Genomic DNA, 15,286 nt, shown 5'->3' with positions numbered 1-15,286 from the left:
TCTTTACTGAGGGGTTAGTACTGCGCCAGTTCACTAAGCCGTCCGACTCGCAGGGAGGTGGCAGCCACCCTCCTACTGACGCATGGTGAGAAAGAAGCGGGGTTCATGAGCTCATATTCATCGCCTGAGGAAGTGAATCTGCGCTGTAGGATGCGTCATACCGAAGCGGTGCCATTCGACGGTTTTCGGTGGGGCTGAGTCCTGGTTACGCGCCTCACCCTTTGTTGCAATCAGGCGCCTGGCGTATCTATTGTTAGTCGGCCAACGGTCAGTCTTCTCTAAGCGCTAGCAAATCGCCCTGACAGGGCAAGGTCCCAGAACGTATTCCTTATAGCCCTCGATCGATATAAGTTGACACGCAGGCTTTCTGCAGCGCTTCAGTTCATCAATATTTTGTTAGCGTGGCTTCACTTTAAAGTCACCGATTCTCAGTAAAATCCGCGAAAACTAGTGAATAACCTCTACCAACAAATCCTCAGTTCGAGTATCTGCGAGTCTTTGACAACATGATTAGCTTTGGATACGGCGTGGGAGATATTCTTACCATCCTCAATCTTACGAATGAGCTGCGTAAACAATTCAAATATGCTCCGCCGCACTACAGGATTATTGCTGATGAGTAAACTATCCAGGACACTGGGATGAATGAGGTGCCATTTACTGATGTCAAATTAGAGTCGGAATGCTGGCAAAATTACTGCAGCCTATGACTACTGAGAATTATGATCGGCGCCTCAATGAGGAGCAGAAACAAGTTCTGCATGCTATTTCACAGAAATGCAAGATTGTGTTGGAAGACATGCAGAACAGGCTGGATAATCATCGCGAACTTGACACCAACATATTCAATTTCCAGGACACATTGCAGTATATTTGGAAGAGATTTACGTGGGACCGAGCTGAAATTACTGAATTTCAACGACGCATGGGGGAAAGCATTAATGCCCTCACCCTTTTTCTGGCTGATATTAATTGGTATTGACTACCCTTCTACGTCTCTAGAGGTTAATTCTAACATGTGATAGTCAACTAATTTATGAAACAAAGCTCTTGACAAATTTGACTCAGGAAGGAATCGAGCATCTAGTCCAACGCCACGACGACCAGGACCGTCAGACCCTCCTGAACTGGCTGTCTCCAATCAACTATGCCGCCAAGCAAGCCGATACCCTCAAGTTTCGGCATAATGGTACCGGAAAGTGGTTTTTAGAAACTGACGAGTTCCAGAACTGGTTGCATCAAGATCATGGCACCAGCGATTGGCGCACTCTTCTTTGTCTAGGTAGTCCGGGAACGGGAAAGACACTCATGATGTCTATCGTGGTCAACGAACTTCAGAGTATGGCGCAGCATGACGACACAGTTCAAGTTGCCTTTTTCTACTGCAACTACCGTGAGAAAACGACGATTGAGGACATATTCGCAAGCTTCTTGAAGCAGCTCGTTCGTCCTCTGCCGTTGCCCTCCAGACTGAAATCTCTTTATGAGATGCACAAAAAAAGTGAGAGTAATCTCAGCCTCGAGGAGATCTTAGAGCTTCTACGACTAGTCATCTCTGATCTTTCCAAAGTCTACTTTGTTATCGATGCACTTGACGAATCTCATCTACCCCTTCGCCAGCAACACTTGATGGTTGCCAAGTTATCTGAGTTTCAGGTTGAGCATACTGTGGGCCTCCTTGCAACTTCCAGAGATAATCCAGATATTGTGGATATTTTTGAGACTTGCCCAATTCTAAGAATTCAAGCACAGAATACGGATTTAAAGAGTCTCCTCGACAATTCACTACAAAATCTCCCTCGTTGTGTCCAAGGGGACCCTAAGCTACAGGACGAGATATTAACTGCTATTATAGATGCAGCTGATGGAATGTGAGTCAAACATAGGTATTTTTCTTCTGTAATAAAGGAACTGAAGATGAAAAAGGTTTTTACTTGCCAGCTTGCAGCTTCGCTCGATTGAAGAAGATAAAATGTCACCAAATGAGGTTCGTATCCAATTGAGAAGCCTTCCTCGTGGCCTGGATACAGCATACAAAAATACCTTGGACAGAATCAGAAGTCAATCTCCTGGAAATGTTTCAAAAGCAAACGAAGTCCTGTCCTGGATTGTGTGTGCATCACGGCCACTAAGACCACTTGAGTTGCAACAGGGCATTTCCATTATTCCTGGGAAAACCGAGTTTGATGAGGACGATCTCACGAACTTAGACGACTTACTCTCTCTATGTGCAGGACTGGTTGTCATTGATGAGCAAACCGACTGTATACGCCTGGCTCACTACACTGCACAGGAATATTTTGGAAATAATTGGGCTTATTTTTTCCCGGACGCGCACCTCCAACTCAGCACCAAGTGCATTTCTTACCTCTCTCTCAATGTCTTTCGAACAGAGCCTCCCGCATCACTATCTGAGTACCTGGCCCGTAACAATGAGTATCTGCTTTACTCGTACTCTGCTGAAAATTGGGGTCACCATGCACGGCTTGCGTACAATGAAATCGAAGACTTGGTACACGCATTTCTTAAAGGTAAATTCACACTCAGAATCTCACTTCAAGCCTTGCGTGAAGACCGCCTATTCCCAATATATAGCCGGACAGTTTTAAACAAAGTCTCTGTGATACATGCCGCAGCGTGGTTTGGCCTTGACGAGTGTATACTTCTCCTTTTGAAAGAAGGTCATCTTATTGATACCAGGGATGACGATGGTCAGACTGCATTGCATTGGGCTATCAGGAATGAACAAGCCAGCACAGTTGAAATCCTTCTGCAGAAAGATGCTGGCATCAACGCCATGGATAGTGAAGGGAAATCCTCACTTCATCATGCCATTAATCAACGCGAAACGCGCTTGCTCCAAATCCTCGTGGCCAACGGTGCAAATCTAGAGCTTGTGGACAACAAAGGTCAGACACCTCTGCTGAGCGCTGTGGAGGCTATGTCAATCCATGCCACACAGAGTCTTCTCGAAATGGGAGCAAAAATTGGGGCTTTTAATTTCATGAAGCAAAATGTCTTACACTTGGCTGCCATGGCTGGGACGGACAAAGCTCTTCAGGTAACAAAATTGCTTCTTTCCCACTGCGAGTACTCACGTCTCAGCGCATGCGATTCGAATAACATGACACCACTTCATTATGCCGTGGCCAAAGGGCATCAAAATCTCTCCAAATTGCTACTTCGGAATGGGGCAGACGTCAACATCGGAGTGAAAAGGGGATGTGGAGGCTACACGATAGAACAGCGGGATATGACAAATTCACCGGAAGACCATCACCCAGGATCCTCGTCTGCTCATAGAATTCACGGTCTAACCCACTACACTTTGCAGCACTCGCAGGCCATCCAGGAATGACAAGGTTTTTTCTCTCTGAGGGAGCAGATGTCAACTTACGCTGCCAGAACGGCGATACTCCTTTACATCTCACTCTCCGTAAGTTCGTGTTGGACCTTGACGAAACGTCTCCCTCACAACCTTCGGATTTCGTCAGAGTACAAGACGCGTGGTCTGACGGCAGGTGGAAGATTGAGAGCCTTAAAGATATGATAGAAGACTCTGAAGACGAAGATGCCGCTGAAATATACCACACCGTCACAAAAGCGCGAATAGAGGTTATCGATATTCTCCTCGGGCATCCCAACATTGAAGTTGGCTTGAAAAATATCATTGGAGAGACACCAATGCACCTGCTTCCTTTCGGCAAAGAGCACTCTATGACTCTCTTCTCGAAGCTAGCAAACAAGTCTCCACAAATGACCGTCCTCAATGATAAAGGGCAAACGCCATTACATATCGCCTGTCTCAAGGGGGACCAGGAAATTGCAAACCACCTGCTTCATTTGGAGCCTTCCTCCGCTTCCACTTTGGATTCGCAAGGACTCAGCACTTTACATTATGCCATACGCTCAGAAAATATTCAAATAATCACAATTCTCTTGAGTCACTTTGCAAAACAAGGCTGGAGCACATGCACTCAAGAACACCGAAGATCCCTGTTGCATTTCTACCTTGAAAGACCGTTATGTTATCCAAGGATGGTTAATGTTCTCCTGGATTACGGAGAGAGCGCGAATTTTATCAATAAAGAGGGGGATTCGCCCCTCAGCATCTACCTCAAATCATATCACCTGGAGAACAAAAGGGCAATTTGTCAGTTGTTGATTGAACACGGTGCTCACCCATTGTGGACGAACAGCTTGGGTGAAACCCTCGCTCATGTCCGCATGCACTCTTCTGTGGAGGACGGTCAAGTTCTTCAAGTATTGCAAGATTTCAACCTTAACATACTTGCCAAGGATCACAGCAACAAAAGCATACTTCACCATGCAGCCATTTACGGTACTGTCAGTCAGCGGCTAGTCGCGTCTTTACCAAATCATTCTGTCCGTTCCCTTTGTGAGCCCGATTATGATGGGTTGACCCCGCTTATGTACGCCAAGAAAAAATGTGCCAGTGAAGCAGAGGTCGAAGATGAGTTTCTCAATGATCAAAAATGGCAGACTAGTTTGGATCTCTTACGCAAGATGGAGGCAGATTTGGTGGAGTAAGGCGAGAGTGGTGTTTTCTGGCACCCTTTTAAATTTCACTGGCTAGATGGCTCCACCCGATTCACCGTATCTCCTTTACTTGTACGTCGAGCGGAAGAAGGCTCTTTCCAAATATGGCACTCCGTCGAAAATTGTTGAAATTCAACATCACGCCTTGAAAGGAAAGGGGTTCGAAGCAAGAGTCGGCAAGGGTCTCGTGGCTGACGGTTAATTGCGTCGGAACAAGAGGCACTGGAAGGGAAGGACTGCCATTTTGAATGGCAGAACTGCTGAGGGGTTCCAAAGCTGGACCAGGGTTCCGACAAAGCTACTGCGGCGCTGAGGTCGGAGTCTGACTAGCAGCGGCCAATTCACAGTACGGAGTGAGTGGACCTAGACGGTGTGGCTGGTAGCAGAAAGAGTGACAGATTAACGGCCAGAAACAACGTCCCTAGCGGCTATTTTTGGCCGTCCTTGTGCCGTCATATTATTAACCTCGTACAGCTGACAGTTATCACGCTAAATGAAAGAAAAGAGTTGAGAAAATAATTTCTCGACAGAGCCTGATCTGTATAGACAGTAGCGTGTCAGCCGCAGATGATGATTGGATATAACTATGCCTGCAGGGTGAACTAATGAGCAATTGTTTAACTACCAACGAGGATGAGTTCATTGTGGTTGGTCCTGGCCCACTCGCTTGAGGATTACGTTATCATGTTATCGGTCGTCATTCCGCCAGTCCATCAGCCACACCCCTCTACTTCGTCGGCACTGGAGATGCTGAGCCTCCTAGATGTTCTTCAAGGCTCTGGACCTGACCACTGCTCTCCGGCCGTTGCTGTTGCCCGATGAGACCCTCCTCTTTGTCCAGGATGCCGTGGGCTTGTATGAAGGGTGAGTTGACCTCTTTGGCGATGACTCGCATGACCATCACTAACTCGCGAATTAAAGCAAATACAAGATCCCCAACTACCAGAACGGCCATGCCTACCTTACATCTCATCGTGTGTGCTATGTCGCCGCAGAGGAGCCGCGGAAGTACTCGGTGGGCATCGACTTGAAGGAAATCGATCGAGCAGAGTATCAGGTGCGGGTTCCTCTTGTGTTGTTTGGTCTGAACGACAAGTACTGACACTCCGTTCAGGCAGGATTCTTCAAATCCTCCCCCAAGGTCACTATATATCCCAAGCCGCAAAAGAACAACCGAGCCAATGGGTCCCGAAGCGCAAGCGCGAGTCCTGCCGTCCCATCATCATCGACCAACCTACACTCGGTGAAGTCATTGTCGACTCTGTCGCAAACTACCAAATCTCCTTCCCCAAAGCCCGTCAATGCAACGTGGATCTGTCCGATCTGCTCCTTCTCCAACCCCGTCCCGTCTAATTTTGACCCTGCCACGGCTACTGCAGCGACGCATCTACCACCCTGCCTGGCATGCGGTATCAAACCACCGTTTACAACAGTCATCAAAGCAGCCATCAATGCTGCTGCATCAAGTCGAGAACCTTCTCAACCCCCTGTGACGGCGGAACTTCATACTCATTCAAATGGCGGCTCATCTGTCGGGTCCTTGGAGCGTGGCGGTTCGGTATCATGCCCACGGTGTACTTTTGTGAACCATCCATCTCTGGTTGAGTGTGAGATGTGCGGTGCTCCTCTGAAATCGGCTGGCGCAACTGCAGCTGGCAACCGTGCCGATTCCCCTGCGCCGTTCTTCGAGCAGGCACGAGTTACAAACACCGAAGTCAGTGAAAGCATCAAGCTTTCGTTCCGTGATGGTGGGGTACAGACTTTCCACGAGCGGCTCAAGAATGCATTAATCCAGCGGAAGTGGCTACTTCAAAATGCACCACCAGTACCTCCACCATCACAGGCTACTTCCTCGCCGAGTGTGTCGGCAACTACATCATTTGAAAGCCCTCAGCCCGCACCACCACGGTCCCAGGGGGTTGGAATTGCTGGTCTGGAACAGCGCGGGTTTGAAGCCCGAAAGAACAATGAGATGGTGATCGGCAATGCCTTTGAAGATCTCGAGGCTCTGATGGCATCGGCAAAGCAGATCGTTGCGTTGGCAGAAACCCTCTCACGAGAGTCTGGAATGGCCAGCACCGAGGGCTCCGCAGAGACCAACGCCGTCCTGTCCGAGTCTGCGGCTGCATTGGGGATGGTGACGACCAAAGACATGCTCCGGTCAGGATCGGAGAATCTCTATTTGTCTGAGCTATCCCGCAACCTTGCCGAGTACCTGACTGATGACCGAAAGGGGATCTTATACCGGGAAGGGGGAATTATGAGCCTGATCGACCTGTGGGCCGTTTTTAACCGCTCCCGCAATGGAGTCGAGCTGGTTAGCCCGTCCGATTTCCAGCGGGCGGCGGAGTTGTGGGAGAAGCTAAAACTGCCGGTCCGACTCCGTCGATTCAAAAGTGGGTTGTTGGTGGTCCAACGATACGACTGGAGCGACGATAAGACACTCCGCCAACTCCAGGATTGGATGGAGGATCTGCGGCAAGTCCCGCCAGAAGAGCCCCTCGCATGGGACTGGGCCCAATTCGGACGCGCGGTGACGGCCCAGGAGGCCGCACAGCGGTTCAAGTGGAGCGTCGGGGTGGCCGCAGAGGAACTAGAGATGGCGGAGGACCGGGGAATTCTGTGTCGCGAAGAAGGCATCGAGGGGCTGCGCTTTTGGGCCAATCATCTCGGGGCATGAGATACTAGGCCGGACTTTGTTGCAGTCATGGTCCCACCAATTGCGACATGAACAGAACCGTGCGGTTGCTAGGGGTCAGCGATGACGCGCGAAGGATTTGAGCGATTTGGGCGACTTGCCCAGTGACGTCACGTTTGGGCTGAGTCAGGCTCCTTGCAACCGTTGATTGGTTCACCCCGGATGATCGATCGATGCACTCCCCGCGGCGTCGGAGGACTCTGGTCCTGTCCTGTCCTGTCCGCTGTTATATATCCCTAGAATACCCGACCTGTCATAGAGATCATTCATCTTTCTTCTTCATATACTATTATTGTTCATACTCGAGTGTCTCTTTTCGTGGACACTCCGGAATTCATTCACGATGAGTTCCTCAGCCGCCATGTCCGCGGCGGCATCAACGGGCTCGCGCCACGCCGGCCCTGCGTTGTCGCCGTTGGTGGCAAGACAATATTCCCGCAGTATCTATCGCTGTGCACGGAGTCAACGTGACCAGAAGGACCGCACTCGGCGATCTCGATCCAACTTCTCAGACCTGTCTGCGACGCGCAGCTTCTGGGAGGCAGAGCGCGAGCGGATGCAGCAGCGTATGGAGGCGCTGAACGCTGATCCCGTTGGTGCAGTCTTCGGACGCAAACTGGAGCCCTTTCAGGCGTATGGGAAGCGGTCAGGTTACGTCCAATCGTTACTCAACAAACCCACGCACATCCGCTCCATGTGGCAAACGAAGAGAGGCGAACACTCAGCTCTCGACTATGATCCGGTCACCGGGCAAATGACACCGAGATCGCCGAATTCGGGATCATCACATGTTGTGGACTGCCCGCCCGGCAGTGAAATCGAGGCCAAGTTTGTGTCAAACCCGTCCTTGGTTGAGGATGGTCAGTTCCAGCCCAGCAGCTTCAAGCCGCAGCAGCCAGAACCCATCACAACAATCCGTGCCAACTCCGTGGATTGCTCACCCGGCAGCGAATTGGAGGTTGCTTTCCTCTCCAACCCGTCCGGCTTCAATGATGCGCAATATCGACCCCACGTGCCCGGTGACCAGGCAGCGAAGCCCAACGTCAACATCACCTGTGCTCCCGGCAGTGAATTGGAAGCCTTGTTCGTATCCGAGACTGTCCGCTCCGAAAACGACCAGCCCCAGCTTGGAGCCTTCCAGGTGCAGGCTAGCACGAAGGAGCTCAACGCCGACGCTGGACTCAGCAACCGCACAAATATCGAGTGCGCGCCCGGCAGTGAGCTAGAAGCGATGTTCATGTCTCACCCCGCCGCCACAAAAGATCAAAGCCGTCCCGTGGAAGCGTTTGGACAACACATGAACACGAGCAATGTCCCTGTCGACTGCCCTCCTGGTAACGAACTGGATGCCCAATTCATGGCGCAGTTCGCCTCTGTGAATCTCGAGGCGGACACCAAGGCTAGCTCGAGCATTGATTGCTCGCCTGGCAGTGAGATCGAGGCCATGATTACCTTTGAGGCCCAAAATGAAGGTGCCTCTATTGACTGCCCTCCGGGGAGTGAACTGGAGGCAAAGTTCATCGCCGATCCCGCCGCTGCTGAGGATGGACAGTTCCAGCCTGGTCTGATGGCCCATCCTTCTCCCGTCAAGGCCGCCAACGTCTCTGTCGACTGCATGCCCGGCGATGAACTGGTCGCCAAGTTCCTTTCCGAGGCCGCCAGCGTGAATGCCGAGGCGTTGACCGCCAGCGCCATTCACGCCCGCTACACTTCCAAGGAGTCGCAGCGCGAATTCCGGCCTCTGCGGTTCGACGGCTCAGAGGACCGCGTCGGGGACTTCCTTGCCCAAAACGAGGCCCTGGTTCAGGATATTGAGGCTGCTGCCACATATCGCATCCTCTCGTACGATGTCACATCGAAGCAGGTGACGGCTTCAGAGGCCGACTCGTTCTTCGGGTCAGGCGAAAGCAGGACACCAAACCAAGTCCTCTCCCGTCTCCACAACCCCTCCAAGTTCACGCCATACCTAGAGCAGCTGCAAAGGGACGGCTACGAAATCGCCACAGGTGGCGGCGATATCCTGGTCCTCCGCAAGTTTGAATCTTCCATGCCTGGTGCACAAGACTCTTCCGAACTGGCAGCCGCCAACGCCGAGATCGCCAAACACATCCGCCACGACTCATTCCAATCCACCCCCAAGAACAACAAGAGCAGAGTGGTCACAAGACAGGAAACCGTGTTTACAGGTGGGCCTCCCAATTGGTCCCCGTGGCCACCGACCTCTTCGGCTGCAAAGAATGAAGCTGAACTTTCAACTTTCTCGCAATCTAGATCCTCATCCTCATCATCAACGTCTCACGCCGCGCTTCAGCGAATGCTCCTGGCAGGCACCGCGACCGCAGCCTCGTGCTACGCCATCGCAGTGGTAACGGAGTTCTTCCGTACCGGCGGCGCAGACGGGCGCGGCATCGATGCATTTACGGCCTTTGAGTCGGAGAGGCGGCGCTATCGACAGTGAAGAAAGAACCTCTGGAAAGGTGCTTGTTTTTTTTTATGTCCGCTTATGACCTTATGATCTTCTTGCCATGCGATTGATTTCGCAGGTTTTTTTCTCTTTGGGGGGGTGGCTGAGATTGACCCCTGCACTCCATTCCCTTTTGACTCTTCATACCATACCATCATATACCCCCTGAGCCATGTTGCTCACTGCATGATATCGGATTACATTTCTGTCATATCTAGAAGTAGACAGAATGAAAGAAACACAAGATTAGATTTACGCTCTGCATCAGTATCGTACATTATTCGCTCGCTAGGTATTAGGGCTTGATCTCGCCAGCAAGGCAAACAAGAACAAAACAAAATTCAGTCATCTCCGACGCCCGCATCCAGATCCCCATCATGCTCATAGTGATTCTCATCCATACCCACGCTCTCCTGCTCATTACCATCACTCCTACGCCCAAGTCCATCCCTCTCCCCCGATAATCCTTCCTCCATCTCCGTCTCAATCCCACTCTCTGTCTCCCTCCCCAACATAATCATCTCCTCGCGATCTCTCCACACAAAATCCCACCAGGGCTGCCTACTCCCATGCAGACTACTGATGCGATCACTATCACTCCACCGCATAGCCTCCCTCAACCTAGCAGCCTCCTCATCCTCACGCTTCCTGTACTTCTCCTCCCTCTGCAATCGCTCCTCCAATTCACTAAGCCGCAGCACTTCCATCTCTAGATCACGCTTAACCCGCTCGTCAGCCTCAGCATCAGTCTCGTCCTCGTCCTCTTCTTCCTCGTGCATAGTAGGAGTGGCGCCGCCGGGATTGGGAAACGGATGTCGCCGGAATGTATCCATCAGCGCGCCGCATCGCGCTTGCCCGCTCAGTAGATACAGGTTCAGGGCTACGAGTGCTTGCACGGCGGCTGCGAAATCGTCGCTCTGCCACAGTTCGTATTCGCGCGTTGCGAGCACGCGGAACGTCCGCATGTTAGGCTCGTTGTCGAGTCTTCTCAGCGTTGTTTGAGCGAGTTGCTCTTGGAGACGCTCGATGTTCTGCGGTGCGTAGAAGCGCGTGCTATTGCTGCGGTGCCGAGTGCGGCCTCTTTCTTGTTCCCGTTCCTGTCCGTCTTCCGCTTCTTCTCGGTGTAGCTGTTGCTCCTTCTCCCCCTCCTCCTCCTCCTCCTCCTCCTCCTCTTCGTCTTCTTCGGGGATAGCGGCTGGCGTAGAATTGGGGGTGAAGTACTCCACGTGCGCGGAAGAAGGTGTAGGCGTTGCAGGAGAGGCTGGCGACGAGGCAGTCAATGGCAGAGTCGGTGCCGGACCTGGAACCTCGCGTCTGCACCAGAGACTCGACATCTTCTGGCCCGGGAAGAAAGCGCGCATGATATGCAGCTTCGAGCCGTGCAGGCCCAAAAGAAAAATCTCTTGATCGGGCAGCTTGTCACCGGGGGGTTGGAGGGGTCGAACATGAAGCAACAGTTGGCCGAGCATGAGCTTGAACCTGCCTTGGAGGCAGGAGAGAAGGGATTCTTCCTCCATGGTCTTACGGCCTTTTTGTCAGTTTGTATACTCAGGCATGAGTGATTTGATGAAAGACATACCACTGAAACAGGCAGAATCGGCAGGGCGCGATATCTCTCGCCCTCAAAGTCTAGCGACAGAAACCCCTCCGCAAAGGGCCCGTCCTTATGCTTCTCACGGTATCCGGTCCAATACTCCATCTGTGTAGAGAGCAGACGCGGTCTACATGCATTTCAATCAGCCCACCTGCCAAACAAAAGGCAACACGGACGATGGGTTGCCAATGATACACACCTGAGGTAAAAGTAGCCTTTCCCATCATTCATCGACCTCTTAATCCCCAACATATCGCCAATCTCATTCATAAGCGCGTAGATAACCTGCGCCTGCGCGCGCGGCTTCTTCGCGTCCAGCTCAACTCGGCACAGCTCGCTTCCGCCGTCCCAGAGTCCCTTGTCGAAGCAGGGGACTTTGGCGAGGGTTTTGAAGACGCCTCTGTAGCGGATGTCGACTATGGACCACTCTTCCAGGTCGACGGTGCGGGCGTCTTCAGTGCCCGTGCGGAAGATCCAAGCCCTGCGTTGGACAGTTGCTGTTTCTGTCAGCGGAATGTCTCTCTTTATTTTATTGGTAGATGCGAATATGCGCGTGGGTACAAGTAAGAACGGAGATGACGAAATAGAATCGGTACTTACAGAATCTGTCCGCCATGCGTAGATACCGCACGGGAACGAGATCCTCGACGGGCCGGTTGAGGAATATCTTTGCGGTCAGGTTGTGCACCTCCAACTCATACGGGCTGAGTTGGGTGGGCGTGACTTCGGGGCTGGTGGGTTGGGGGGCTGTGGATGGATTCTCGGGAGAATCCATGATAACAGGAATAGGATGAATATCCCATAGGGTTGAGAGAATTGAATGTGTCAAAGGTTCAAAGGAAGTGGGTTGAGAGCATACTTTCCCTGGGGGATGAGAGAGTGAGTATGGAGTAGAAGAGGAACGCGTGTGTGTGGTTCGTTGATGAGGGAAGCGAGGGAAGTGTTTGTTGTGGGCAGGCTGTCAAGACTGCTTGCTGGGGACGAAAGGATAAGTCTACATGTTGGGAATTGCACCTTGAAATCAGAGTAGCTCCAGTCGACAAGCATGCTCATAATCAGAGGAAACTGATATTCAGTGGAACTACTCTGCACATCCTAGATTTGTGGGTTTTCGGCTTCTAAGTACAAGTTCTTCATTAAGATATCCTTGATATCGAGCCATAACCCCTTCAACACGCGGCCAATGCGTGTACTACTTGGCTGATACGCTGGAAGATGGATCAAATCTGTTAGTCTTCTAATCTTCTATCGCTCATGGTCAAAAGAAGGCCATCGAAGAATTTCAGGGCTCGATGACAATTTGCTATCAATGAGTTCCAATACCCATGAGCAGACACATATCTTGCGTTCACATTCAACACAGCAACCAACTCTGAAAGAGCCAACTCCAACTCTGTATTTAAGCAGAGACTCTTCAGTATTGAATTATATTCTACCAGCATTAAATAGCACGTAATGTAGTATTTAAGATTTTGTTCTCTTTTCCAGAGGCCCTTGTCTATCCATATTTCCCCTAGCAGTCTATCTATTACCTATACTCGCAATAGTTCTGCTGTCAGTCTCTACACAGACTCTAACAAATCAAGGCGGGCCAGATATTAAGCGTGGCAAATCAAGAACCTCTATCACTGTCTGTGCCAACGCCTCAAGAACTCCATTCGAGCGCTTCATGCTACCTACGATGCCAAAGACATCTACAATTGCGATAAAACTGCCCTGTTGGGGCCAACAGGACTCCGACACAGCATTATTGGTGTTATAGTTATACCATCACGTGATTGCGTCAAGCATACCTAAAGCAGTCTGGTGGCGCAGCCAATCCTTCCCCTAGTCATGCCCATCGTGGCTCTGCTGCTAAATAAATATCCAGGAAGATATGGATCCTCAGACGCGGCCTCCTTCCAAAACATCAAGGTTACCGTTTTCCGGCAAAAGGCGCCGCTGCTGTTCAGCCTTGTCGACATTGATAAATATAAAGGGCCATTGCTCTTCCGAAACGTATATCTCCGCACCAGCACTTCTTACCTCCCTGACAAATAGCCCCCATGCGAATCGCTATCGTGGGCGCTGGGCCCGTCGGCCTCACTCTCGCCCGGCTCCTTCTTAACAAACCCAACATCGACGTTGTGGTCTTTGAGTCCGAGAAATCTCGAGAAGCACGCGGACAAGGCGGGTCGCTCGATCTGCATCCCGATACTGGGCTCGCCGCCGTGAAAGAAGCAGGCCTATGGGATGAATTCCAGAAGAGAGTCCGTTACGACGGGGAGGCGTTGACCGTCTGCGACAAAAAGCTCACCAAGTACTTCGTCCTCTCCGGGGAAACCGAAGGCTCCTCCCACGGTCGTCCAGAGATAGACCGCAGATCTCTCCGTGACATGCTTCTCGACTCCGTGCCTCCCGAGGTGATCCGATGGGGCAATCATCTGCGCTCAATTGACGAAGATCGCAACTTGATCTTCGACCAAGGCACTGAGTCTGGGTTTGACTTGGTCGTCGGCGCGGACGGCGCCTGGAGCAAGATCCGCAAATTGGTCTCAGATCAAACGCCACAGTACTCTGGCATGGGCGGTTTCAGATTAACGATTCCCAATGCCAAAGAAACTGCCCCGGACAGCTACAAACTCACCAATCGAGGATCGATCTTCTCGTACTCTGATGGAAGTAGTATCATGAGCCAACAGCTTGGCGATGGCAGTCTGAATGTCGCTGTTTGGAGCACCCTCCCAGAAGACGACTGGATGGAGAAGCTCCCTTTTGATGTCCACGACTTGGAAGCCGTAAAAAAACATCTCACTGATAAATTACATGATTGGCATCCAGAGCTGCTCAACATCATCCGCCATGCCCAAGATCCGGAGGCTCGCTCACTCTACATGCTCCCTGTCGGCTGGCGGTGGGAGAACCGTCCCGGCGTGACTTTGGTTGGCGATGCAGCGCATGTCATGACACCCTTTGCCGGCGAGGGTGTTAATTTGGGGATGCAGGATGCGCTGATGCTGTCTCGAGCCATTATCACGGCCGCCGGCTCCCCTGAGCCCGCCACTCAACTTCCAGCACAGATCAAGACCTTTGAGGAGGACTTGTTTGTCCGGGCAGAGCGCACGGCTAGTCTGACGAACGATTCGTTGACCTGGCTATTCTTCACTGATGGCTCTCCGCGGACCATCATTGACAAGTGGGCTTTGCGCGTCATAACTTTCCACGACAAGACTCTTCTCGACCGGGTCCGGAAACCGCTGCTGGCTGCCTCCCTGAAAACTTACTTTTTTCTGTTCAAGCTGTATCATGCCGGTTGAATCTCCGAGCTGCCACTATATTGCTTTTCTGTACGTAGATTTAGTAACCCAACGAGCTTGATCCTTTTTGATTGCATCTACTCAGTGCCAGACGAGTTCAAGCTTCTACCAAGCCTCGTGGGATACGGAGTGGGCTGTGCGGAATGATCACACTCACACGTCAACCATGGGCATCCATCATAATGTCTACCTCGTCGTTGACCCATTCTCATTGATGTTTGCATCGTACTCTGCCACCGTATCATACTTTTTCCCGCCAAGCTCCAGCATTAGCTTCCCACGCCCAGCATCATCAAAACCAAACTGTCTTAGCTTCTCTGAACGCGCCGGTGTGATGTTGCCGGCTAATACAATCACGCCGCCCTCGGATTGGTTCTACCATCTGACATGAACGCCGCCTCCTCCCTCCCTTCCCCCTAATCCCGTTTTGTCCTTTTCCCTCATTCTTCCCATACGCGTCGCAGGCTTCGCACTACGCCCGCCCGCCATAATACAGAAGGCTGTGCTTATTTATGCTCTAGATAACTAAGTCTAGTAGGCAAAGATGCGTCTGGCTTGTGCTACACACTGCACATTTCGTTCGTTCCCAGACTCCATCATAACCTAGTTCTCCCAAAAAGCTAACGTTAGTGTTGGAAGGGTTGTCGTTGCTTGTTTAGAGATGACCCAGAGCC

General features: G+C 51.5%; 6 protein-coding genes across 6 annotated transcripts; 5 read left to right on the top strand and 1 right to left on the bottom strand.

Annotated features, from left to right (window-relative positions):
* Positions 1–1,311: 1,311 nt before the first annotated feature.
* On the top strand, positions 1,312–3,358 carry N7510_010106 (ankyrin repeat domain-containing protein; the record flags this gene model as incomplete). Its single annotated transcript, XM_056982031.1, has 2 exons — positions 1,312–1,871; positions 1,942–3,358. The coding sequence occupies 2 exons, from the start codon at positions 1,312–1,314 to the stop codon at positions 3,356–3,358; spliced, it is 1,977 nt and encodes a 658-aa protein (XP_056829867.1).
* On the top strand, positions 3,355–4,551 carry N7510_010105 (ankyrin repeat domain-containing protein; the record flags this gene model as incomplete). Its single annotated transcript, XM_056982030.1, has 1 exon — positions 3,355–4,551. One exon carries the CDS (start codon positions 3,355–3,357, stop codon positions 4,549–4,551), a length of 1,197 nt encoding a protein of 398 aa, XP_056829866.1.
* Positions 4,552–5,323: 772 nt separating this feature from the next.
* N7510_010104 (ESCRT-II subunit protein VPS36) lies at positions 5,324–7,240 on the top strand (the record flags this gene model as incomplete). The annotated part of the gene is made up of 3 exons (XM_056982029.1): positions 5,324–5,424; positions 5,482–5,617; positions 5,675–7,240. The coding sequence occupies 3 exons, from the start codon at positions 5,324–5,326 to the stop codon at positions 7,238–7,240; spliced, it is 1,803 nt and encodes a 600-aa protein (XP_056829865.1).
* Positions 7,241–7,601: 361 nt separating this feature from the next.
* On the top strand, positions 7,602–9,716 carry N7510_010103 (uncharacterized protein; the record flags this gene model as incomplete). The annotated part of the gene is made up of 1 exon (XM_056982028.1): positions 7,602–9,716. One exon carries the CDS (start codon positions 7,602–7,604, stop codon positions 9,714–9,716), a length of 2,115 nt encoding a protein of 704 aa, XP_056829864.1.
* Positions 9,717–10,063: 347 nt separating this feature from the next.
* N7510_010102 (uncharacterized protein) lies at positions 10,064–12,091 on the bottom strand (the record flags this gene model as incomplete). Its single annotated transcript, XM_056982027.1, has 4 exons — positions 10,064–11,242; positions 11,302–11,443; positions 11,516–11,813; positions 11,917–12,091. The coding sequence occupies 4 exons, from the start codon at positions 12,089–12,091 to the stop codon at positions 10,064–10,066; spliced, it is 1,794 nt and encodes a 597-aa protein (XP_056829863.1).
* A 1,270-nt stretch (positions 12,092–13,361) lies between these two features.
* On the top strand, positions 13,362–14,612 carry N7510_010101 (FAD-dependent oxidoreductase; the record flags this gene model as incomplete). The annotated part of the gene is made up of 1 exon (XM_056982026.1): positions 13,362–14,612. One exon carries the CDS (start codon positions 13,362–13,364, stop codon positions 14,610–14,612), a length of 1,251 nt encoding a protein of 416 aa, XP_056829862.1.
* Between the last annotated feature and the right edge of the window lie 674 nt (positions 14,613–15,286).

The sequence above is a fragment of the Penicillium lagena genome (genome assembly GCF_028827675.1).
Source record: "Penicillium lagena strain IBT 129212 chromosome Unknown utg000007l_segment0_segment0, whole genome shotgun sequence".
Taxonomy (NCBI): domain Eukaryota; kingdom Fungi; phylum Ascomycota; class Eurotiomycetes; order Eurotiales; family Aspergillaceae; genus Penicillium; species Penicillium lagena.
The sequence above is the reverse complement of the archived record's forward strand: the minus strand, read 5'-3'. Positions and strand labels throughout refer to the sequence as shown.